The sequence below is a fragment of the Ictalurus punctatus genome, chromosome 9 (genome assembly GCF_001660625.3).
Source record: "Ictalurus punctatus breed USDA103 chromosome 9, Coco_2.0, whole genome shotgun sequence".
NCBI lineage: Eukaryota > Metazoa > Chordata > Actinopteri > Siluriformes > Ictaluridae > Ictalurus > Ictalurus punctatus.
In genome coordinates, this window is record NC_030424.2 from 5,802,924 (window position 1) to 5,830,000 (window position 27,077).

The 27,077-nt window shown below is 43.6% G+C and overlaps 1 protein-coding gene across 4 annotated transcripts in view; it reads right to left on the reverse strand.

Annotated features, from left to right (window-relative positions):
• Window positions 1–27,077, reverse strand: part of esrrga (estrogen-related receptor gamma a) — a 76,306-nt gene that overhangs the window by 25,860 nt on the left and 23,369 nt on the right. For all 4 annotated transcript variants that reach the window (XM_047157520.2, XM_017477228.3, XM_017477230.3 and 1 more), the window contains exons 3-5: window positions 25,737–26,152; window positions 23,356–23,472; window positions 1,819–1,929 (exon numbers count right to left, since the gene is read on the reverse strand). In XM_047157520.2, coding sequence (XP_047013476.1) covers window positions 1,819–1,929; window positions 23,356–23,472; window positions 25,737–26,152 — 644 coding nt within the window. The remainder of the gene's footprint in view (window positions 1–1,818; window positions 1,930–23,355; window positions 23,473–25,736; window positions 26,153–27,077) is intronic.

Consider the following 27,077-nt stretch of genomic DNA (forward strand, 5'->3'; position numbering starts at 1 on the left):
CATTCGCTCTGACACAAAATTGAACTACAAGCCTTTTGAATGGATTTTATCTTTAGGGAAAAGTCTGCCCTATTTTTATTTAATTTTTTTTTTTATAGTTTTTTTTTTCTTCATTTTTTTTAAATTCCAAAGACGGGCTGCTAAATAAACTCTTAAAGTGGTTCAAAGGATTGGGTACACAATAGGATCTTGTGTGATAACAGTAATAACAGATCGACTGACATCACATCTCTGGATGTGACACTGTTAATTTAGTGTTTAATCTTCTAGATCGGTCGGTGCGATATCGTAAGAAGACCGAGTCCGAAATGTATCACTACGATACACATTCGAATAATAAAGCTGTAATATGATAGAAATTGCTGACGTGTGAAATTTGAACACAGATGCGACATATCACTAAATTAAACCCCTACTCTTTATTTCAAGAGAATAAGAGAGAGGTGAGAGAGAGAGAGAGAGAGAGAGAGAGAGAGAGAGAGAGAGAGAGAGAGATGAAAAGAAAACGATAGGGGGGGAGTGGTGAATCAATTGGACCAGTCTCTTCAGTCCAAGAGGAGAGAGGGAGAGAGAGAGAGAGAGAGAGAGAGAGAGAGAGAGAGAGAGAGAGAGAGCTGTCCTATCTCTAGGTAAATCTTATTTAATGTTTCCCTAATTAGAATCAATGCAACCCAATTTCCAAAGCCCCATGCCTTTGTTATGTGCAAATAATCGATCAGGAAGGCTGTGGCCACGCTCGTCCCCCAGCTCCCTCCCTATCCGTTTATAGAGGGGAGGGGAGTGTGAGGCCACACATGCAACACACAACACACAACATGCAACACACACGTATTCTCAAACGCACTGCCAACAGAATGGCTTAGCATGGCTTTAAATGTATAGCAGGTTCAAAGCTGCATAATAAATTTGCTAGAGATTAGGCTTCATGTTGGTCACACTTTCAGTCATCTACAACCCTGGAAAAAAAAGCAGCTTTCTTTTAAGAGAAAATAGTATTGGAACGAAAATAAATAAATAAATACAGAAAGAAAAGAATTCGAGCTGGACCGCGAGAATAAGCCCTGAAATAAGTTGCTGTGGAGAGATGAAAATAAAGCTAACCCTGGCAGGGGGGATCAACAGGATTAGATGGAAGGTTATTCCGTGCCCCTGTGTTTCCAATATGATTTCTGCGGCTGTAATAATTGTGATTATTTCTGCCGCTATCATGCATAAAAGCGTATTGTGTTCCAGAAGAATATGCTAGCATTAAGTAAAAAGGCTTTAGGGCCAAATCTGTTAAGCGCCGCAGTGCTGTGTGTTTGCCGAGCAGTCAGACGGCGAGGAAGAGCCGGTGTTTCGGGTTTGATGTCTTTGCCAGATTGGATTTAATCCGGATTAGGCCTCTCTCTCGCCCCCCCCCCCCCACCTCTCTCTCTCTCTCTCTCTCTCTCTCTCTTACATACACACATACTATAGCTATTCACTGTACACACACACACACACACACACACACACACACACACACACACACACCGACCCCTTGTCTACTGATTCTGTCACATGTGTGTTTCTATTTCTTTACAGCACAGACAGTGGGGTCAGTAATGAGGGGTGATTTTATTTGACTTTAAAATAGGTATGAGGATTGTGTAAAGATCAACACTGTATATTATGTATATTCATGTATCTATGCTCAGAATTTCCTTCTTTTTTTTTTTTTTTTTTACAGATGTGCTGATATTGAAAATGGCATTGTGCATTAATAAGTGAATGATCTATTAATGAATTCATTAATTCCAACAGAATACTTTAGATGCAGTTAAGATGGAGGCTTACATGGCTTTTTGGGTGGCAGAGCCAGCTGTGGGTTCAGATAGGGACTGTTCTCGGCATCTATCCGACGTTTGTATTTCTGTCTGCCGCCGCGCACTCTGTCCAGCCGCACTCCTAAAACACACACACACACACACACACACAACAAAGAAATCACATTATATATCTCTATAGGTCATTAATCAAATCTAATACATCAGCAGCATAAGAAGGCATAATGTGGTGAATGTAGTCAGTTCAGACCGCACCACGTGCGTTGACATTTTCTACTGTAGTATTGTTGGAATAGAACATTGCATTAGGGCTGCACTGTCACTTTAAAAGAATTGAGGGCAATGAAGAGCAAGCATTGGGTTAAACCCAACTGAGCAGCAGCTGTCAGTGGCCATTTCAGAGCCGTGGACAGGAGATGGCCAGCTGCTGACAGATAGGGCCACGACCGCTCTCTCCATGTGACATCCGGACACACACCTGCCCATCTCCCGCCACCTCACACTGCCTCGCGTGATTGTCACCATGTCAGTTAGTGTGTGTGTGTGTGTGTGTGTGTGTGTATATATATATATATATATATATATATATATATATATATATATATATATGTGTGTGTGTGTGTGTGTGTGTGTGTGTGTGTATGCGTGAGACTGCAAGAAGCCACAAAAAAGGGTTGAGGATGTGTGCGCTTGAGTCGTGTGTCCTGAGAGAACCGTGTGAAATGCTTCATCTTCTGCCTAGATTGACAGAAAAAAAGAGCTTATAGGCTTTACAAGCTCATTATTCATAAGTGTACCTCTTAGTGCAAAAAAACCCCCCCACAAATATCTCACCAATAATTGCAAATAAATGTCAATGCATGTAAATGACTGAATTCTTGTGAAAATGAAAAGCGGATTATACTTTTCCCGCGTGCACCGTAATGTAGATACATGAAAATTCCCCATCTGTTTAGAGTTTATACAATACATGAGTCATACCGAAGCGAGACATGATTAAATAAATATTCAGAACGTCTAAGGACCTTGGTAGCACAGGAATCCTGTGGGTTTGGTCATAAATCCCTCGGGGTCCAAGCCTTAAATCTGTCCCTGTCTCCTGAAGACCGATTGAAAATGCAGCACCATGTCTCCACAGGCAGCCGTCCTTTCCACACTCTTTCCTTCTCATAGTTTTCCTCCCATCTGTCTAAGTAACTGTCAATACTTTGTCCCACAACTACACCATGAAGGGCCAGTAATTCACTGAGGTGCAGAAAACACTCAGATCCTGCTTTTTTTTCCCTTTCTTCTTCTTCTTCTTCTTCTTCTTCTTCTTCTTCTCTCTCTGCTCTGTGGCCAGAGATTTAAAGACCTGTCCTCTGCTCTTAATTAATTGACATACAAAAGAGCCTTAATTTAATTATGTAAAGCTCCCCAGAGGAAAAAGGGGGTTTGTCTGGAAATCCCTTAAAGGTGGGCCAGGAGGGGTTTCATGAAGCTGATGAGAAGAGGTCTGGTAGTGGACAGCTCATCATGCAGCATCACTTCATGCTATCATGAAACATTTCTGATGGGAATCCTGATGGGAGTGGTCTCTCGCAGGATGATTCCACCCCCTACCCCAATCACCCACCCCACCCCCACCCCACCCATTCCACGTGAAGGCTCAATGAATGCGCTATGGGCATTCATGTATGGAAAGAAGAAATGGTGTTTGTACGGCACATTTTATACACTGAATAAAGGTCAGTGAATATTCTGTGTGCTGTGTTGTGGTTGGAAAACAGCTATCCTGCTTTGGGACATACCATAATGAACAGTAATTATCTCTGCCCTTGCCAAGGCTGTGTCATTCTCTGAGAATGTCCAGAGGATGAGAGATTCTTGATACTGATCATTTTTGTATTGCGGGAAATATTAACACACACACACACATACACACACACACACACACACACACACACACACACACACACACACACACACATACACACACACACACACATGCATATGATTTAAAAAGAAGGGAACAAGCTCCTTTAACTGGACCAGACTTTGGCAGGGTCGGAGTGTGGAGAAAGTTTATTGTGTTAATTTGCGGCTAGCGTTGGCCTCCTCATTCATAACGGCATCACCTGCAGCCTGTGCTACATCTTCTCTCTCTCTCTCTCTCTCTCTCTCTCTCTCTCTCTCTCTCTCTCTCTCTCTCTCTCTCTCTCCCATCCTGCAAGCCCCTCATCTGCTGCCTGGCTAATGCTGTCCAGATTTATGGGGCTTTTATTAGCCTGGTCGGATTACTGACAGTCCAGTCTGAGTTTACTGCAACACCTCGTCGCCTCTAACAGCTTGAGAGTAAACAGCGAGAAAAGCAACTCTTATATATAATAATAATATATAATATATAATATTATCTTATATATAATAATAATAATATATAATAATATCCGAATTTATAAAATATACTCAGCCGTGCCTGGTCATACCACACCGACCACACCACCAGACTAGTTTCTCATATTTCTTACTATTCATACTGATCATGGTCGATTGAGGTTTTGGGTAGAAAAGCCGGCCCTTCATCAGGACAAACAGGAAGTGACATCCAGGGTTTAGTACGCTGCTGATTCCGCAGCTTCACCGCGGAATTAGGAAGAGCCGAATACAGATCAGTTGGGTGCACAGTGCGTGAAGGAAGAAGGCTGTAATTCCTGCCTCATCGCGTCTCTGTAGTTATTCGATTCGCTAGTGGAAAATGAGTGATTGTCTTATATTGCTTGCATTGGAGGCTTGATCTCCTTCCCCAGACACAAGGGCTTATTCCATAGCTCTGCTTTCATTTCTCCATCCCACCCTGTGGCCTCAAACTCAAGGCTGACAGGTGCCTCAGACATCCGCAAGTGAGGCAAGCGCCATACAGGAACATTCTATGCAACTATGTATGTGTCCTGTGACTGGTCTGTTATCGGTCTGTGACTATAAAGCGAGCAGGCGCCATGGTGCACATGTTCCTCCATTGCTAGATTGGGTTACATGTACGCGTGTGGACACAAAGGCCTGCCGTCTGCTTGTCTGACTGCGTATCTATGAGCTGGTGTAAAGTGGCATTGACAAATAGCATTGCTTCATTGCCTGCACACTGCCAAAGCTGCCCTGTGCTTACTATTTCAATAAGGACCAAAAACAGTGCGAAGCACTGTACGTGGGTTCGGTCTGATTTTCTCTTCTCAGTAGCCTGGTGTGAGGGCACAGAGAACTGGACATTGCATCACTACATATTAAGGCTGGCTGTCAAATATTCCACATCACACACATCTTTATAAGAAGGAATGTTTCGATCACTTCCGCAGGAACGTGCACCGAAGAGGTCCTCGTCCCTCCAGGCTCGGCACCCACAAACGGAGGAAGAGAATCTCAATGAAAATCCACACCACGTTATAAGACTCTTTCTCATTTTTTAATCACGTGCACGGACACATGTCACGTTTAGAGTCGCGAATGCAGGGATTTTATTCTCGCCTCATTTTAAATGATCCACCTTTTTCTTCCTTTACGAGAACCTCACAGATGACCGTAAACATCTTACGAGGCTTGTTTTGAATTTCATTGGTGGCGTGGAATCCCGCGAGCTGTCTGCAGCGGGTTTTTTTTTTTTTTTACAGGGAAGTGTTTGCGAAGCAATCAAGTCGCTGGCAGGTTTGGGTCTTAGGAAAAAAAAAAAAAAGAGTCACTAATTAATTGGACGTGGACAGAGACCTCTGACGTCAGACGTCGTGGGCCATGTGTCAGAAAAGGAAAGGAATATGATGAGGAAATGGAAATGAAGGTAGTGAAAAAGATATTATTTTGAGAGAGAACCTAAAAAAGGTCCAAGTACCCTTGCATGGAGTTACCATGACAGGCCTGTGATGAATCAATAGTATAAATCTTTGAACTATTGAAGGACAACTATCTTCTTCAGTTACTTCAGTTACTGTAACCAAACCAATTGCTGTCTTTCTAGGAAATAGACAGACCCCCACCTCCCACTAAAACTGGTCCTACAGCTATCACAGAGCAAAAGGTTTAAAAAATGTATCTAAAATATTTTATTACCAGCTAAAACATTTGACAGGCCACGGTGGTATGGATTAAATACAGTTTGCCTTTGGCAGTATTTCAATAGCCTGCCTTAATATAACTATATCTGCTATAGCTGTAGTGGCCTCTAAACCATCTTTGAAATAGCGTGTAGGCCTAAGGCTATAGAATAAATGAGTTGCTATCTGCTAAATTATGAGGTAATGGATATTTATGAGTAACAATAAAATAAGACAGTATTTTGCGGGGCGGCGGCTTGATTAGGTTATTAGCGAGAGCAAGCCGCTCTCGTGCGCATACAGCAACGTGGCTTGGCATGGATCACACCAAACATCGTAGAAACCAGTGTGTATTAAGGATAGATCCCGTATTCAGTGATTTCTATACTCTATACGTTTTTTTGGGGGGTTTTTTTTGGTACTCAAATCCTATTGATTAAATGCTTTCATCCAGAGATTTTTACATTTTTTAAATCTTGGAGAGATATTCATCCAATTTGTAACATTTTTGCTAAAAAAAAAAACCCAAACAAACAAAAACAAACAAATATGAAAAATAGTGTGTATGATTCCTGAATCATATTACAGCCTGGATGTGTACTCGGACTACTTTTACACTATTTTGACATTGTTATATTACTTAACAATCTACATGTATCAAGAAAGGTGGCAAATGTGTGTTGCGTTTGAACAAGTCTATTGATATTCAACAATTTATCAACAAAGGCATCCAAAAACTGCAATCTTTTTAGTGCAAACATGTTACTTTTCAACTGTATGGATAGTTTCTCCTAGATAAAAAAACAAACAAAAACAAAATAAGTTGAGGTGAATCTGGGGCTAAAAGAGATCTCAGGTCAGGCAGAATTAAAGCTGTGTGTGTGTGTGTGTGTGTGTTGCTATATACATGCCTTCCATTACTGCCTGGCTTAAAATAGCCTCACCTACATTAAACTTTACCACATCTGTCTTTCCATTATTCTGTCCATGTATACTCATCCGTCCATCTGAGCAAAGTTGTAGCTAGGTGGTATGTGAAATCAAAGCAAACACGTCTTACATACTCCTACACAAACACAAACACACACACACACACACACACACACACACACACACACACACACACACACACACACACACACACACACACACACCTTCAAAGACAAACCCATAGCCTCGGAAAGGATTTCAGTCGAGCCAGGAGTTAAGCCTGCTAGATTACCGGTTCACTATAAAAAGGAAACGGAGCGGGAGGCTTTCTGGGAAGACGCTGTCGACTTCAAGGGATGAGGAGAAAAGGAACGGGGAAGGGAAATAGGTGACATGTACAGTACAGTATGTCTAGATAGCAATCATAGATGGCTTGGTATTGAACAAGGCTAATTTTCTCTCCACTGTTAACTTTGTGAGAACTCATTAATATCAATAGTGGTGCCAACAATCAAACAGAACCCCGTCGAATAATATTTACATCTTAAAGTCAGACGTCATTAGGACATCGCTAAACAGGCGATGATGGTTATTTTTGTATGTCACAAGCCAGCCTTTTCAGCAGCATAAATTCCCCCAGCATGTTTTGACACTTCTTAGAAGGGAACCAAATTGTTTTGTTGTGGTTTTGTTTTTGTTTTTTTTTTTTCTTCACAGAAGCATTCACAAGCTCCCTGATTGTGCCAATGTGCGGCTCACTGTGCAAGCTTTTATTAGGCCCAAACTGTGCGGTTCCAGCAGAGAGGAAAACAAAGCATGCGGTGAGAGCGGAGGCTCGGTGCTGTGTCGGGGATCACCCCCTTTCGAAGAGGAAGAGTGGAGCAGCGGCTGCAAACCGCCAGAGCTTCCACCTCCCATGCAAATGGGCCAGGAACAAATGAATATGGGCAAGCAACTGGACTGTGGGTTGCCAGATCCCCTGAGTCTGCTGAGTTATTAAATTTTCACATGGAGAGAGAAAAGCAGAGAGAGGGATGGGTAAAGAGACACATAGACAAAGAGAGATGAGAGAGAGAGAGACCGTCATCTCATTCTCCTTCCTAACACTATGAGAATTTATTTCCTGTGCCACACAAATGTAACACAGTAAGCTGCAGGACAAGTGCACTCCAGTTCATGCATATAATTTCATTAAAAAAAAAAAATAGTTTTCTGATGTTTAAAGCTGTTAAATTCTCCACAATGACTCAAACCACTCCTTCATTTTTGTAACTTCATTACACATGGAGGCAAATATTGACAGCATTTGTCTTGCACAGCTCTGTGTTTACAGATTTCTGCAGGGTTTCTTTTTTCTTTTATTTTTTTAAATTCACACAAGTTTGACAGCGGGTTGCTTTGAATTTCTTGACTGTACGGTGACTCTTGACTAGTGCCCGGCTTAGCCCTCGATGAGGATTTGCATTCTGAGAAAATGTGCTGACCACCGGCGAGTAAACAGACGTGACCATGTTGTCTAATAAGCCAGGTTTTCTGTGTGTGATTGTGTTCCAGGCCCATCAAACAGCGCTGTACAGATAAAAAAAAAAGAAAAAAAAAAAGAAGCAAATCCATGCCACAGAGGAATTTTCTACATATTCATACACCTGTCTTACTGCTAGCATTCGCCCAGCACTCGTGATCTACAGCCTAAAAATAGCCATTAGCTAAGCACAAGGCAAACTGACTCGAACCTGCAAGCATGTCCGCGTCCATTCTCAGTGAAAGTACTGAGTGAACTGAAAGCCTATGAAGAAAGCGTTCACTACTAGCCGAACTGCAGGAGGCCCTGAATGCTTTCGACTGATTTAGGCAGAGTTGATCCTAGAGTAGTGGATTAACATTCCCTCAAACTGGAGGTGTGTTTACAACTAATCACTTCTCAATGCTTGAATTTGGCTTCGTTAAATACAATTATATAGATTACTTAATTATTTTAATTCTAGCAAATAGAAAAAATTATTATTGAAATCATATCGTTGACAGGATTGTCTTTTTTTTTTTTTAGTTGTCTCTAGACTAGCTTCTTTAAAATGATGCTGTGTATTTTATGGGTGGTTATAATGTCTCAGTGCAGTGTCATATAAGCAATATAACAATATACATGTGAGGCACAGGCAGTGGGGGCTCGGTGCTTAAGATGTTGGACTTCTGTTTGGAAGGTCATGAGTTCAAATCCCAGCACCCCCATGCACTCAGCTGCATGAATGAAATGAATGTAAGTCACGCTGGACAAGTGTGTCAAACGCCATAAATGCACTCTCTTGAGTGGCACAAAACAAACAAACAAACAAAAAAGTAACATTCTCCTGATCCTAATGAAATGGTGAGTCTGAATCCTGACGAGTCCATGGCTGAGAGCCAAGGGAATGCAATTTGGTGTGAGATGTGGCATGCTTTCTCTTCCTTGTCAATCACAGTGACTACTTTTACATGCACATCAATATTCCGATATTAATCAGAATTGGGCAATATTAGAATTAGCATTGAGTCGTGTTATAAACGCCGCAATCCGATTTCCTGATTCAGATTAAAACAATATTCCGAGTCTCCAAATTCTCACCCTTGGAATATACCACTTTTAATCAGAAATTTGTTGCTTTTTCAGAATATCCATTGAAAGGAGATATATTCACGTGCTCAGTCTGCAAGGAATTGTGGGTGCTAACAAATGCTTAGCTGTAGGCTAGGGATTTAGGCATGTCAACTCAGGCATACTTACAACAACCATGTACACAGGAATATTCCGATGCCTTTACGCATATAAACATCATATTCGGAATACGGCTGCAACCCGAATAAAGACCTTTATTCGGAAACTTTGGTCTTAACAGCTCACTACAATCTGAACGCAACCCTCTTTGTGCATCAATGAACTTTTAGTATCACTCTCTCCCTGCGTTCTTTTATAAAAGATAGCACAGTGGTCCTGATTACCTGAATCCTCCTCCACACCACACCACACCGCACCGCACCCTACACACACATCTGCACACACACCTTAATAAAGAGTCATTTGTACAAGCTCATTTATTTCCCAGAAAATGAACTCACTTTCTGTCCTGATTAATGATTTTAATCTAAATGAAGCAAATTAAAAATTGAAAATTATACTTCCAAAGCCCACAAAAAAAAAAAGGAGAAGGAGGGGCCACAATGAGAAAAGCGACCGTTCCAGTTAACAAATGAGCCTTCATATATTAATAGATGACCAGGGAGGAGGATAAGGGAATGTGACCGGCGTCACGCCGCGTTCCTGCACGGAGGCCGAGCTGCAACAATACGGCAGGACAATACAGCAAGAGCGCACGCGCGAAGAAGCATGTGAGGGCAAAAGTGCTCATTGTTGGCTTCAAATCCCCAGAGAGTTACCGAGTTATCTTCTTTCTTTAATTATTATGTCAAGGTCTGTCTGTAACCTCTACCTCTCCTCCTTTGAAAGAGGAATATGAATACCCTGTACATACATTAAAAAAATTATTAATTAAAAAAGCACTTAAAATGAATAACAAAAAATTCTTGTCCTGATGGAGTACTGTTTCAGGTCTCATATGGTGATTGGGTACTGAATGATGTTGACAAATTTGGTGTGATACATTGGCACACACACTACAGCACCGGCTGGTCGGTTCGTCTATGTGGTGTCAATGGCAAGCTGTCAAATGCCCAAGCGACTTAATAGACAAAGTGATGAACGGCGATCATTTAGCTGCGCAGGAGCATCGCTGAGAGCCGATATCTGGAAGGGGTTTGATAGGATCACCATTGGATTTCCTCCACTTCAAACAGCCCTGGATTGTGCACACTGGACACTGAGGTATCGACTTTGAAGAGAAATTGACAGATCCGTGCTTTTGTTGCAGGGTGAAATAAACAAAGGCGATAATCAGATGAAGAGCAACACACCCGCACACTGGTGGCTGGAATCGTTCAGGACTCTTTGCTGCCTGGGCAATGGTGCGTGCACACACACACACACACACACACACACACACACACACACACATTGAAAGCAGCCTCCGTCCCTGGCTCGGCTCTGCCGTTATGAGACCTTGAGGCATAGCGGGCCCTTTTTATGAAACCCCATTCTTCATTCCGGAGCCCAATCAGAACAGGCCACTGAAATTTTAAGGGCGCCGCTGAGCCGTGATGGAATGACAAGTGAATGATTGAAATGTTAGGATTCATAATTGGAAACATGGCGCTATCTTATGGGCTTCTCCTGCCCCATTCACCCCCACCCCCCACACACACACTCGGGGTTGTGCCTGGATGTTCTCGCTGCCTGGGCTACAGCAGTGGTTTTATGGTAATTGAGGCAGTTATATGAGGCGGCCGTGGATGGCTCCTTCCTTCCTCTACGCCTTAAGCAGGTGTTATCTTTGGACCGACAGAGCCTCCCAATTGTCGACTCAATAATACAAGAGCTCTCTTATCATGGTTTGGAGGTGACTGATTGGCAGGATGATATGTTTAAACAATACAACCAAAAGTCTAAAGCCCATTGCTCCAGATAAGGATAAGGGAGAGGAGAGAAAGAGAAAGTTAATATGTATTATTATTATTATTATTATTATTATTATTATTATTATTAGGGGTCCAAGCGCAGAACTCGGAAACATACTGTTTTCAATAGGATTCTTCTTCTTTTTCTTGAACCATAGGTCACACAGATGTGAAACTTGGTCAGTCCTCTTACTCAGAAAAAAAGAGATGAGTCCAGTCCACCTGGTGGTTGCGCTATAGTGCCATTTTTTTTTCTGTGTGTGTGTGTGTGTGTGTGTGTGTGTGTGTGTGTGTGTGTGTGTGTGTGTGTGTGTGTGTGTGATTGTTTTGGCCCATATCCCGTGTGTAGCACAATGAACTTTCCCACCCCAGATTTCTTGCTATATTTATTGCTCTTCTTCTTCCCCTTCTTTTTCTTCTTCCTCTTATTAGTATTTATAAATGTTATTTCCATTATATTGCTATAATTATTTTATTTCAGACCCAATATAAAGATCCATATTCATATAAGTATTGTCATAAAACCTTTTTCAGACATAAAATAATGAACCCTGTCAGTACTTAATGTAATATACAGTGCATCTGGAAAGTATTCACAGCGCTTCACTTTTTCCACGTTTTGTTATGTTACAGCCTTGTTCCAAAATGGATTAAATTCATTATTTTCCTCAAAATTCTACAAACAATTCCCCATAATGACAATGTGAAAGAAGTTTGTTTGAAATCTTTGCAAATTTATTAAAAATAAAAACCAAAAAAAGCACATGTACATAAGTATTCACAGCCTTTGCCATGACACTCAAAATGGAGCTCAGGTGCATCCTGTTTCCACTGATCATCCTTGAGATGTTTCTACAACTTGACCGGAGTCCACCTGTGGTAAATTCAGTTGATTGGACATGATTTGGAAAGGCACACACCTGTCTATATAAGGTCCCACAGTTAACAATGCATGTCAGAGCACGAACCAAGCCATGAAGTCCAAGGAACTGTCTGTAGACCTCCGAGACAGGATTGTATGGAGGCACAGATCTGGGGAAGGGTACAGAAACATTTCTGCAGCATTGAAGGTCCCAATGAGCACAGTGGCCTCCATCATCCGTAAATGGAAGAAGTTTGGAACCATCAGGACTCTTCCTAGAGCTGGCCACCCGGCCAAACTGAGCGATCAAGGGAGAAGGGCCTTAGTCGGGGATGTGACCAAAAACCTGATGGTCACTCTGACAGAGCTCCAGCGTGTCTCTGTGGAGAGAGGTGAACCTTCCAGAAGAACAGTCATCTCTGCAGCACTCCACCAATCAGGCCTGTATGGTAGAGTGGCCAGATGGAAGCCACTCCTCAGTAAAAGACACATGACAGCCTGCCTGGAGTTTGCCAAAAGGCACCTGAAGGACTCTCGGACCATGAGAAAAAAAAAAAACTGGTCTGATGGCCTGAATGGCAAGCGTCATGTCTGGAGGAAACCAGGCACCACTCATCACCTGGCCAATACCATCCCTACAGTGAAGCATGGTGGTGGCAGCATCATGCTGTGGGGATGTTTTTCAGTGGCAGGAACTGGGAGACTAGTCAGGATCGAGGGAAAGATGAATGCAGCAATGTACAGAGACGTCCTTGATGAAAACCTGCTCCAGAGCGTTCTGGACCTCAGACTGGGGCGAAGGTTCATCTTCCAACAGGACAACGACCCTAAGCACACAGCCAAGATAACAAAGGAGTGGCTACAGGACAACTCTGTGAATGTCCTTGAGTGGTCCAGCCAGAGCCCAGACTTGAACCCGATCGAACATCTCTGGAGAGATCTGAAAATGGCTGTGCACCGACGCTCCCCATCCAACCTGATGGAGCTTGAGAGGTCCTGCAAAGAAGAATGGGAGAAACTGCCCAAAAATAGGTGTGCCAAAAATAGGTGTGTCATTCTCAAAAAGACTTGAGGCTGTAATTGGTGCCAAAGGTGCTTCAACAAAGTATTGAGCAAAGGTTGTGAATACTTATGTACATGTGCTTTTTTTGTTTTTTATTTTTAATAAATTTGCAAAGATTTCAAACAAACTTCTTTCACATTGTCATTATGGGGTATTGTTTGTAGAATTTCGAGGAAAATAATGAATTTAATCCATTTTGGAATAAGGCTGTAACATAAAAAAATGTGGAAAAAGTGAAGCGCTATGAATACTTTCTGGATGCACCGTGTGTGTATATATACATACACACACACACACATATATATATATATATATATATATATATATATATATATATATATATATATATATATATATATATAGTTAAAATCTGAGGCACAGCCCAAACTCCAAGAGACAGTGAGGTGTTAAAAGCAGCGTGGCCTCGGAGGGAAGTGCTTCAAGATATGATTGGGCCTAACGCTGGACTGGCGGAGAGCAGATCAGTAAAGTGTGTGCTGTGTGCGCCTGTGCCGTGCCTCCCCTGGCCATTTGATTACAGGGGAGATGGAGAGCATTCCCCTCCTCTAGACACACTTCCCCATCAAACAGGGACAAATGAGATGGTGCTGCCCCTGCAAAGCGAGCCTACAATCTGTCAAAGTACAATGCAATTGAGGGCTGATGCAATGTTGCTTCCCTTTCTCCTTCATCCTCTCTCCATCTTCCCTCTTTCTCTAGTGTTTTTCTGTGAATGTTTAAAGCAGCGAGTGTATGTAGTGCACATTGGCGACATGAATCTGAATTTAGACGAGGGGGCCATCACGGTCGGCATAGTCGGCCCATTAAAATAATTAACATTAGTGCTAATCAGCTAGTTTGACCCAATTTTCATAAGACTAATGTTGTTTACAGCTACACTTTTTAATCCACCAACTCCTCCACCCCTCTCTCTATATCATGCACACACAGACCATACTGACAAACGCCAGTAACATGGAGGTGCTTTTTATATGTATTTTACAATATATTATTGGGGAAGAAACGACCTTGTGGGGACAGTACCTGACCTCCATGAAGTCACACACACAAACACACTCTATCCTTCTTGACATGCCAACACACCCTCCAACCAAGGCTTGAACGATACCAGAGAGAGGCAAATGATTATCCCCAGTGGAAGTACAATATAGCATGGGGAAGAGTGTGTGTGTGTTGGGGTGAGTGGGTGTCTCTCTTTTAGAGTTAGGGGAGGGCATTTCTTTTGAGATATCATATCTGAACTACTACAAGACTCACCTCCTTAAAGATTCATGCTCCTGCTACCAAGTCCTCTTCTGTCTCATGTTCCAAACTTTTCAAGAAAGTTACCACAAGCTCTGTAAGCACCTAACAGCTCTGGGAAAAAATATATATAAATGCTCCCCAGCCAGCAGTGGCATGGCTTTTTGTGGCAGGTAATAGTCTATCAGGAGCTGGGAGATTGGTAATGGCATGGGCCTTGGAACAGCAGGTACAGCGCTAGCAGGCAGTTGGGTGATGCTGACGCTGGCTCTCTGGCTAATGGAGGGCGATGCTATTGGAGGGTAAGTGAGAGACGGGGGAGGGAGGGATGAAGAGAATGCGATGGTGCTAGGGGGTGGGCCACTCTGGTTAATATGAAGCAGGTCGAAGGCTGATGGGGTTATGAACAGTGCACCTGCAGGCTCCTACAGACCTGGCTGTGGGAGAGAAGCAGGTAATTACTGTCGTTCTGCGCCCTGTGTGTTTGCTCAACCTTTTATACCTTTTGTACTACTACATCGGTTCCTGCCTGATTACAATTACACTTTATTTATGACTCAGTCTTCATTGCTAGCCCTGTTTAGGTTCCTGGGCTTAAAGAAATATTTCCTCTGATGATAATAATGAATAAGAGGATGTAAGAGTCACTTCTCTAATTCTTTCTTTGAAAAAAACACCTGTCAGTCAGCCTCTGGACCGTAGGTGCCTTTGTGCTTGATGACAGGTGTACATCAGGAGTGTGTGTGGGGTGTGTTTAAGTGTGTGATATGGGTCATGGTTCAGTTACACTTAGTAGTTTCATGTTCTGTATAAAATTGCCCATCTGCTTTACCAAGAAAAAAAAAAAATCATATAAATAATCATATTTCTATAAAACCAGGATTTATCTGTTTACAGTAAAAGTGGAACATGAGAAAATAGATATCCTGTGTCGGAAGCGGAATTATCAGTGGACCTATAGCTGATTGATGAATGCCCTGTAACCAATTTAACACGTCGTTACGATACTATTTTTGGATGAGAAATTAGCAGGTGCCCAATGATGTGCCTTATGGAGGAGCAACTCTGAATAGAAATGCATTTATAATGCTTTGTTTAATGCCCATGACCTATTTAACTACAAATTACACAACTCCTGGTAGTGTTTGGTTTGCATGCTTGTGAGGAGCTTATAAAGGTTTATTAATATTGCAGCTGATAATGCTAATAATGCTAATAATGTGTCAGTGTTCTATGATGATGATTTGAAATATTTTGTTCTAAGCACTTATGATTAAGATCTAATAATAGGTTCTGTATATGTGTTGTCTTAACTGCAGGAATGCTGTGCCTCTGTGTTGCCTGTTTGCCAGCCAGCCCCTGCCATTCCCAGATTGCTATTATCTAGCCTCTCAAAACCAGCAGGTCCACACTGAGCCAAATTTAGCCTGCACAGCCCTCCACCCCCCAGGGCCTCTGCTAGAGCAGCTTGCCACTCCAACTTCCTCCTATGCCTTTCACATCTGCCATCTTTTCCTCAGTCACTCAGGTCCACACAAAGATTGATGAGGTGTGTGATGATATCATGTGCATAAAGAGATTGTGTGTGTGTGTGTGTGTGCGTGCGCAGGAGTTTATTTGTGTGTATATCGACTGCGTGGTGCTTCGCGAGAAGATAAGTTGAACAGAAGGCAAGCACTTTTTGGGCTGCGCCACACAGCAGAAGGCTGCAATCAGGTCATGTAGTGGTCGTCAGTGATGATCTGGACGCAGAGGAATAGGGACAAGGCTTCGGGCGCCAGCTGTTTACACGGGCTGCCCACTGCCAAAAGCACCACCGCGCCCCCCTTGCAACCAAATCAGACCATCCAGCTGGAAAAGTGCAGTCTGTGGGACCCAGCGTGGGCCCCCACTATGCAAAGAGTCGGCGTCTGTAGGCAGCAGTGCAGAACCGGACATGCAGGAGAGCCTTGTCTGGCTGGTACCTTCACGCCCAAGTGGAGCCCAATAAGAAAATTGCTCACAAATTACCAAAACAAAGCAGAAGAAGGTGACTAGCATAGGCAAATCCAGGCAGGGTGAACCTGGATTGTGCAAAGTATCTGGTAGGACACAGGTCACGTCTTGTTTGCTGACGTTGCGGATGTACCGTTGCATTGCAATGACGGACAGGCTACTGCACCTGTGCAACAGTGGATATCTGTACAGGAACTAAAGATGAGCAGGTGCTAAACAATGTCATCGCGTAAGAATCACCATGTTCAGGGAGGAGAGAGACAGTGAGTATACACAGAAATGCTGAGGATCTAGTTGGAAGCCATTCAAGATCTCCCAAGCATACAAGAGCTTAGGGCTTCTAGGTGGTTTGACAATGCATACACCACACTACATGCATTTATTGTGGTCTGCTGAGACCACTGGCAGGAAGATATGTGGATATATGGATATATGGATATGTCTATGACACTATGGCACACTATCAATTTGCCAAACTGTCAAGAAAAATGGTGTTTGGGAAATTATGTCTTTCCATTAGATGTTCATGCTTTAGGAGGACAATGGCATTTGACTGAAATAAAACCACTTTGAACATGAGGTCAATTACAAGACTGTTGATTCATACACTCTGGGTCTGGTGGTAATGAGGGGAAAGACCTCTTGCTGTCGCTTTGCCTGTTTTTTTGAAGATCATGATTAAGAAAAGCACTAAGTGCATAACAGGAAAGTCAGTGGAGCAAAATTGACCAGGCTCTGGAAGGGAAGGATGGCATACACTGTCCTCCCTGTTGACACTAGCCAACTGTGTAAGACACTCAGAGGAAAGTGCTCTCTGCCCTCTTCCACATACCTATGGGGAGAAAATGTATATGGAAGAGGGCAGACAGTGGAAGAGGACAGTGGAAGTGGGCTTTTCTAGCGTATGCAGAAAATGGAAGATTTGCTCTGAGTCTGTTACGCAACAGTTCAGAAAAAATGCAGCTGGCTGGCTTCAATTGTCTCGGAGGAAGCCTGTTTTAGCCTTCACCATCCTCTGCTAGTAACTGTCCTATCATAGTAAAGAACTGGCTGATGGGTGGGAATTGGCAGCACAAAATGATAAACCAATGAGATCGGGAGGAAGAGGGGTTGAAAGGAGAGAGAGGGGGAGGAGATCTGCTGAACCAAAATGCAGAAGGTTGACCTTTCTTTATAAAAAAAACCCCCCCCCAAAAAACCCTCTCAGCAATTAAGTAATAGTGTCTTAATTATGTGTGTGGTTTTATACAGTGCCAGAGGGGATATTTAAAATGGCAAAAAGACATCTGCATAAGGCATATTTTCATACGCTCTCGAGTTTCACCAAATTCTTAGTTTCGGATGGAGGATCAGGCTAAAGCGTACTGTATACGTAATGGATAATGTAGTGTATGTGCTGGGATGTACTGTGTGTTTGTGGCATTCTATGTCGCTATTAGACTATATAATCATTTAGTTGCATTTGTAGACTCCATTCACATGATCTCATGCAAAGAGTCAGCACTATTTTGGGAGGATAACAAGAAGATATCAATTTGAATTGCTATGAAATATGGAATATAAAGGATAACAAAGTGTATGAAAAACACAACTAAATAAAACGAAAAATAGAAATGTAGCCAGAAGAGCTGGAACACAGGAATAAAAGTAGGACAAACTAGAGCAAGAAAGGGAGCGTGTGAGAGACAGAGAGTGAGAAAAAGAGATAGAATGACTGCATAATGATATCACTCCCCAGAGAGCCCTCTTTAAGACAGACGCTCTCTATTTTGGGGAAGCAGAGGTGGGGAAGTGTGCTGGGTGGATAGTGGTCTCACACGGGTCCTCTCTTCAGGCTCTAAATGAATTGAATAGCGGCATTGCATAATCTAGCAAGCTTTGCTGCTGACAGCACAATGATTTATGCCCTCCGTCAGAGGGAGAGAAGAGCACAAGAGCGGGAGACAGCTAGTGGTGGAAGGGACAGTGTGTATGAGCATGAGAAACGGATAGAGAGCAAGAAGAGGCAGGAAGGGATTAGATGCAGGGATGGTGTGGGAACCCGGAACGGGAGAAGAAGAGGGTGGAGGTGAGACAGATGCACTCTGTGGGACTCCTGATGAGACAGGCCTGTCTCTCTGTCCTTCTCACTCCCCTCCCTCACACAAAATTCTCCCTCCAAGAGACACCTGGGATGACTTAAGTGTGACAGCTCTAAGTCATCACCATTAGAGCTAAACGATTTGTACCACAGAGAGATGTAGAGTAATAAAAGTTTGAGGGGAAAGAATCTAAACACAATCTTAGTCCTGACCCATTTGACTGAGCTTATAGTCTTATTTTCTGTCACATCTTATCCCAACCTGTTGACAATGCTAAGTCAAGCAAGTTCAAGTAATGGAACAGAAAACTAATAAACCAATATGATGGATCCTTTAAAGGTGTTTTCCTATCAGAGGGGTAGAACTACTATAGGACATGAAAAAACCCTTATCTATCCAAAGAACCCATGAGGAACTCTTCTTTCTAAGACTGAATCTTCATCCATGATGTTACATTGCTACACAAATGGAGATACACTATTTGGCCAAAAGTATGTGACATCTGGCAATCATGCTCAAATGTTGATGCCCAAATGGCAATGTTCCTGTGAACAAAGCAAAGAACCCTGCCTTCAACCTCACTGAACACCTCTGGGATGAATTGGAACTCATGTCTACTCACCCAACATCAGTATCTATCCTCACTAATGTGCTTGTGGCTGAATTGGCAAATCCCCAAAGCCACACTCCAAAATCTACTGGAAAGTCTTCCCTGAAGAGTGGAGGTTATTATAACAGCAAAGGGGGACTACATCAAGAATGGGATGGTTAACAAGCACATACTGTATGGATGTGATTAGTCTGGTGTAAACAAACATTTGACCATATAGTGTATATTCATTCACTGATCTTCACTTAATGCTTCACCCTGATCAGGGTCGCAGTGGATTCAAAACCAATCCTGGTAACACTGGGTGCAAGGTGGGAATGGAACCCCAAATGGGACACCAGTCCATCACAGGGCAACATATACACACCTATTCACACCTAAGGACAATTTAGCATAGACAATCTGCCTACCTAAATGGTCTATATAGCGCTTTTATCCAAAGTGCTTTACACTGTCTCGTTCACCCATTCACACACACTCATACACCAATGGTAGCAGAGCTGCCATGCAAGGTGCTAACTTGCCAACGGGAGCAACTTGGGGTTCAGTGTCTTGTCCAAGGACACTTTGTCAGGTGTAGTCATGTGAGTCCGAATCGAAACGCCAACCCTACGATTAGTGGACAACCCGCTCTACCACCTGAGCCACAGTCGCCCATGTTTTTGGACAGTGGGACGAAAACTGCGAACTATCCCAGAACCCTGTGCTACGATGCCCCATCTGTGCCGCCACCACTATTGACTTCAAAAATTCCTCACATATTTCTAAAACCCAAATTGAAGAAACCACACTGTGTGCTGTACAATAGGCAATAAAGTCACGGATAAACAACAGAAGAGAATCTGCACATCTAAACATTATATGTGTCAACATGTGGCAGATCTTTGATCATGATCATAACAATAAGTGTGTTGCCTGATGGCTAGCTTGCCAAAAATGTCACTCAAACATACTGTCTTTTGAAAAGGAATGAAGTGTATGTGATAATGCATCTCTCTCATTCACGCACAGCCACAGGCTCTGTTTATATTTTCGTATGAACGTGTGTGAAGTGAGAGAAGCGATAGCCTCATTCATATATAAAGCCAGGTCTGGCTGCTTTGCTTCCTCGGCAGTCCTCCTCCCCAGAGAGAAGGTCTAGCTGAGAGAACTGGTGCTGTCAGACTCCCAAACTGAGGCGTTCATTAGGACAGCAACTTGCTATAACACGGTCAAATAATTGGATGAGTCTCTAATTGCCTTCTGCAGGAATTAGGTGTTACATATTCGGAACGTGCATCCCATCACTGCCAGGCTGAGACTCGTTCTCTCTTTCTATCCCTGCTGGGAATGGAAAGGTAGGTTTGCATGCAACAGAGAGAGAGAGAGAGAGAGAGAGAGAGAGAGAGAGAGAGACGAGGGAGGTAATGTCGGTTCTATATCATGAGGAACGTAGTGTTTTCCCAAAGGGGAAGTGATAAATGAACGTAACTTAGAAGCTTTTGAGAAATACCCAGGAATATACAGGCAAGTGTGCGGTAGTAATGGTGGTGGTAGCATGTATGTAGAAGATGCGTTTAAGTAGTGTAGTGCAGTGGCAGTTGCAGGTGAGGAGCATTATTCAGAAAGAGAGCGAGAGAAAAGGGATACATTAAGCTTTCTTTGGTGGAACGCATCCGTCTACGGGCATGGACATGAAGGATGCATCATAAATGTTGCCTTTCCTGCACACCTATTCTGGAGGGAGAAGTAGACGCTCAGCTGTACACCCCTGGGGAGTGCACCACACTTGTGTGCAGTCATAAATGAAGCTTTTTGCTCTCGTTGTATGTGTGTTAGTCTTTTGTCAACGCTGCTGCCTGCGTTTCTGTTTGGAACTTTAAGATATTTTGAGCTTGTCGGCTACATCTCTCTAAGTGTTTGCTGTTCCGCAATACAGCTGTCCACCGTGGCTTGCTCTATAGCATCATGGTTTAGCATTAGCATATAGCAGGAAAGCGACAGTTCTTCCCGAGGCTCTCGGGCATGTTTCGGCCTCTCGACGTGCCCGTGGATGTAATTTTACAGCTGGGTGGCTGGAGGTAACTGCACAGCAGGTGGCTAGCCCCCCAGGGTCACACTGTGAGGTAGTCAGGCAGCAATTTCCTTGGAGCTAGAAAGTATGTCTGTGTATGTGTGTAGATGTGTAAGTGCTTGTGAGAGGTCTGTAACTTGCCGCCAGCGTGTGGACGCCAAAGCGAGTTTCGAGCCGTCTCTCTGTGCATATGTATGATCGTGTTTCGTTTCGTTTGCTAGCTCAGGCTGGGTGATCGGCACAGGATTTACTCCGGTAAGAGTAGGGATTTCATCACAACCATGTGAGGGATTCTTTTTGATCTGGATTAGTGGTCCTTCCCCGACCCCTACATCTTTCCCTTGGGGTGACAGGGCTAATTTCAGACTCATCTTCCCCTACGGCAGATATTCCTTCCTCACTACAGCCCCTGACACATCGACTCACCACAGGTAGCCACCCATAATTAGCGACTTCTGACAAACCTCCACCCGCCTGGGATGAGAGCACTGAGCTATGTGCTAAGCTACCCTCAAAGCGAACATGGCATGGTTTACGCTAATGGCCAAACGTGAGAAGAAAACACAAATATTACAGAAATCCAGGCTTTTCGGGATAAAGCGTATACAAATGTTTCGCATGAACAGCTGTGAATTCGAATTGGGCATTTGTTTAGCTTTCTTGCGAACATTTTTTTTCTTTTAAACTGATGAATCAATTTCACCAAATGACCCTTCTTCATATGTAAGGAGAGACCTCAGTATTAAATTCAAGCACTTTACAACAAATGGCCGTGCCATAGCGTGCCATTTTGATATATGTGTGTATAGGTGGCTAGGAGCGAGAACAAAAGGCTGCTATTTGTCTGTGTGCTCATGGGGGTAGGTGCCATATCAAACATGCAGCTACATCCTTCAGAGCCTTCTGAAAACGGGCCCCTACGTATCAATTACCTACCTGTCACCAGCACCAGTCGCATAGGCAAATCGGCCTGCGCGGGGCAACAGTAGTGCTGAATGAGATTTGTTTAGGGTGCGCATGTGTGTATGGATGTGAAAGAGAAACATTTCACACATATAACATTGACAAAGGAGCATGCTTTTCCCAACCACCATTCAAATCATGTGTACAGAGACAAATGTGTGGAGGAATGCACACATGTGCACACAGATGCCCACATCCTCCAGAATGTACCTGTGGGGTGTGTGTGCCTGCTGTTAGTCTCCAACTGGGTTGTTTTGGTATAATGCGAGCTGACCGCTACGGTCTATGTGAGGCAAGCTTGCTGCAGGCCTGCATGTGTGTCTGTGTCTCTTTGCATAAGTTGCAGTCCACCTAATCATGACTTAAACAGAGTGGATGTTTGCATACACACACACACACACTCTTTCGCATGCCTGTGGCCCCACAATGAGACTATCAGGCCTGTCAGCACCTTCACACACCTGAAGAGGTCCTGTGTTGTGAGTGACAGAAGCATAGCCTCACACTCACAGTTTTTCTCATCTCCCCTCAGCCCACATATGATTGCAGTCCTTTAGGAGCACATGGTACAAGAGAGAGACGACAGAGCAAAAACAAAAGGCTTGTGCAGCAATGGAGTGCAATATCTGTGCCTTTCTTTTTACACTGATATATGGAGTGTGCAGCGCAAGGTATCAGCAGAGAGTTTTTTAGCACATAGGTGATAGACCTCCCAATGTCAGAGTGTGTGTTTTCGGAGAAAGCCCCAGCCGCTGTTTCCACAGGAGAGCAGCCAGCTCCAAATAACTGCTTGTCTGCTCAGTAGACCTCTAAAGAATATGCCTCGGAGGCCGGCTCTCTAAATAAGAAGCATGCTTGTTAGTGGGCCGAAGGGGGGCCAAGGCCAACACCGCCGTCTGGCTGACAAGGTGGGCCTGGAGGGCATGATGCTGCGAGGTGCTTCACTTTCAACCTTGACTCTTAGACCTGTTCCACTTTCTTTCTCGTTTACAAGAACAGTTTTCCTTCCTCTGAGCTCTAAAGGAAAACAGCAATATAATAGTGGTTTTCCCTTCCACTGTTTCGTTTTTTTTTAATTTACCCATTCTCCCTGTTTTTGTTTTTCTCTTCTCTTTTTTTCTTACCTTCCCGCATCATTCCGACGGTGAGACACTTCATAAAGCGGCAAGCTTGGCAGGACTTCCGTCTGCGCTTGGTGATCTCGCATTCGTTGGTGGCGGGGCAGCTGTACTCAATATTGCCTAGCAGAATTAAAGAAAAGAGAATAAAGAAGAGCGTATGAGATGAATGAAAATCTTGCTGTTGAACACTGTTACAGGAACAGCTAGCATCCATGATCCTGCTCATCTAGCTAATCCAGGTCTGATAAGGATCCTGATGTAAATCGGTTCTGATATCGTAACATTTCTTAACATTATTAGTCGTGCTAGACAAAAACCTTTCGAAATCCCTCATTAAAGAGTGTGTGATAGGGAACGATAGAGAGGATTAGATGCTGAGAGAAGCTTCATTGGCAGAAAATTCATATTCATCAATTTGCAATGTTTAATGTTCATCTGGCAAAACCAACCTTACTCAAGCATCGAGTGTTTTTATGAAATAATAAGACATAGGAATTAATTGCACATCATTGAGAATAACAATAATAATAAGCCTGATGCACCAGCAACAAAGTAAAGAAAAGTGTGTTCAATTAATAAGTGAATATTTCTGAGCCAATGTGATTTTATGTTAAAAGCCATTTTAACATCTAGAAAAAAAAATCCTGAAAGGTATTGCCTGCGATATATTACAGCATATACTGTATGAATATTACATTATCACTGTCACTGTCTCCAACACACACACACACACACACACACACACACACGCACACACACACACACACGTAATTAACATGTGTCTCGCCTGGGACCTTCTCACTGATGAAATATTTCAGAGTTAATCAGACTTTGTAAACACTGATTTGTATTGACTTCTCTTCTGTGAACTGATGTTTCCTCATTAAAAAGCACATTAGCGGCCAGGAGGACTGAACACTCAAGACTGCTAATTCAACAGGAAACAGTATTTAAAGTATGCATGTCCATTAGACTAAAGCCCAATTCTCATTAATCAGGTAATCACCAGGTCCCATTAGGATCTTCAGATCTGGCCCACCATGTGTACACGTGGCTGCATATGTGTGTGGGAAGTGTGTGTGTGTGTGTGTGTGAGGGATGAGAGGTGCATGTTTACATTTCGGGGACTCATGTGGACCAAGTAATGTAAGACTGTGTTTGTGTGTGTGTGTGTGTGTGTGTGTGTGTGTGTGTGTTTTCCAGCGAGCCATGAGCCACTGAAACACCCCAACATGATTTGCTAGTGGCAGTCGATTAGCACAATGTCCGCTGTCGATCACTCAAGCTGTGTAGAGAGGTTTCAGCTGTGTTACCATACTGCTGTCCTGGGTACTCTGCTTGTCTTCATAGCACACACCACATTCCCATCACTCATCAATCTAAGACAAAAACCGCCAATCGAGTTAATCACTGTCTAAACCGTGGCCCTAGAGTGACCATATGCCATCGTCTCTCCCATGGCTGTATAAGAAGATAGAACTGAGAAAAGTCTTCCCGTGCAGGAAGGCCAATGTTTGTCACATTCATTCTCTCTCTCTCTCTCTCTCTCTCTCTCTCTCTCTCTCTCTCTCTCTCTCTCTCTCTCTCTCTCTCTCTCTCTCTCTCTCTCTCAGACTTGAGTGGCTCAATTGGGAAGTGATAGATACAGGTTGTCAGATGGCATTGGAGAGGTGCCACCTTTACACCAGCTGCCAGAGGCTCTGAGTGGCCACAGTGGCCCTGCCATCACTCCATCCCCACCCATCAACCTCCAACCTAGCCCCAGCTCCTCAAGCTCTTTTGCTCTCCATCCCCCCCACTTCACCTCAACCCCCTCTCCAAAACCAGCCAGCCTGGAAGTCAATAAACACCCAGCTGGATGAAGTGGGTCTGGAAATTACTGAGAGTTTCATTGGCTAATGGGATGAAACATACCAATATGTCAAATTCCCAGCATCAGAGGGTCTGGCTCGTAGTCGGGCCAAGCAAAATATCTGACCCACTTGTTCATAAATGTACGTTTTCGACTGGACTGATTGCTCTATGCTTATGGTGCTTACATACATGAAATGCACTCGATTAAGCCAGGTCTACTTATGTTATATATTACAAATTAAAGGGATGGGTTTTTTTATGCTGTGTGATGAAATATTTCACATTTAAGTTCGGGTTTACTGGAGTGAAGCTGAGCTCTACTTGTAATACCACACTGTACCATGAAAACTTCTCACCTTACCTCACCTCACCTCACCTAATGTAATTAATGTAGCTAAATCAATGTGATGACTCTAGTTTCCTATTCCCAGTTCCCTTAAGCAACCTTGTCCCAAAATTCATTTAGGTCAAGACCAACTTTCACACACAAAAAAAACCCCGACAAAGGCAGAGGGAGGTTGTAAACCAACCTTGAATGGTTCTTTTGAAGAAGGCCTTGCAGGCTTCACATGAGGCCACACCATAGTGGTAACCTGACGCAATGTCACCGCAGACCAGGCACAGGCGCTTGGGCATGGAGTTGAGCATGTATTCACACTTGATCTGTGAATCCTCGCCGATGGTGCTGGAGCAGTCTTCGTAACGCTTTGCGCCGGTGCCGTTGGGGCCCAGCGTGCCTCCTGGGCCATACAGCGTGGGCGAGTCCAAGCCGTTCTGGTGGCCGTTCATTGCTGAACTGTAGCTGCCACTGGCGTCTGATGAGCCGCCGGGGCTGTGGTGGTTGACACTGTCAGTCAGCGAGGCTGGGCTAGAGGGTTCCGTCTTGATGTATGAGGGACAGTTGGACTCAATGTGGCGGTCCTTGCTGGACATTCTGCAAAGCAGCCTGTTTAAGACACAAAACAAAGCAAAACAAATGTATAAGATGAAACAAAGCCCATCCATCCATCCATCCATCCATCCATCCATTTATCATACGGCTTATCCTACACAGGGCTACAGTGGAGCCTGGAGCCTATCCCAGGGTACACAGGGTGGGGGACATTCTGAATGGGGTGACCACCCATCGAAGGGCACAATCACACACACATTCACACACTACAGACAATTTAGAGATGCAAATCAGCCTACAGCTCATGTCTTTGGACTGGGGGAGGAAACCGGAGTACCCAGAAGAAACCCTGAAGCATGTGGAGAGCATGCAAGCAGTGAGATTTGAACCCCCAACCCTGGTGTTGTGAGGAAGTGACAGTGAGGAAATTTTCCCAACGGTAATACCAGTATCACCGCGATCACCTCTTTCCCCCCCTTGCTTTTATATCGCTTATGAATGCCCGTGCAGCCATGCACATTTCACCTTCGCTTTCAAATTAGTGTCAATTCAGGGGTGGCAATTCTTTGAATGGTGCACGTTCCCTATTAACATTGGGCTTAAATCCAAAATATTGCCAAATAGGTGCTTTTACATTTCGCTTTGAAACGAAATCTTCCGCCATCATCTTGTCAGTCAGCTCGCTTCACTCTCGTCGTGCTAAATGAAATCTGACTCCTGCTGACTCCTTCGGCTCATGCTGAATTGAGCAGACACTCTGTGACTGTGTTTTTACAAAACAAACCTTATTCTTTCCTCCCAGTGTTAATGACTTCTCTATGAGGAAGCATAATAAGAGAGAAGAGAAAGTCCCATGGACCTCGCTAAAGCTTCAAGCTGAGTTTATCTACATGGCAACATTAACACACACACACACACACACACACACACACACACACACACACACACACACACACACACACACACACACACAGAATCA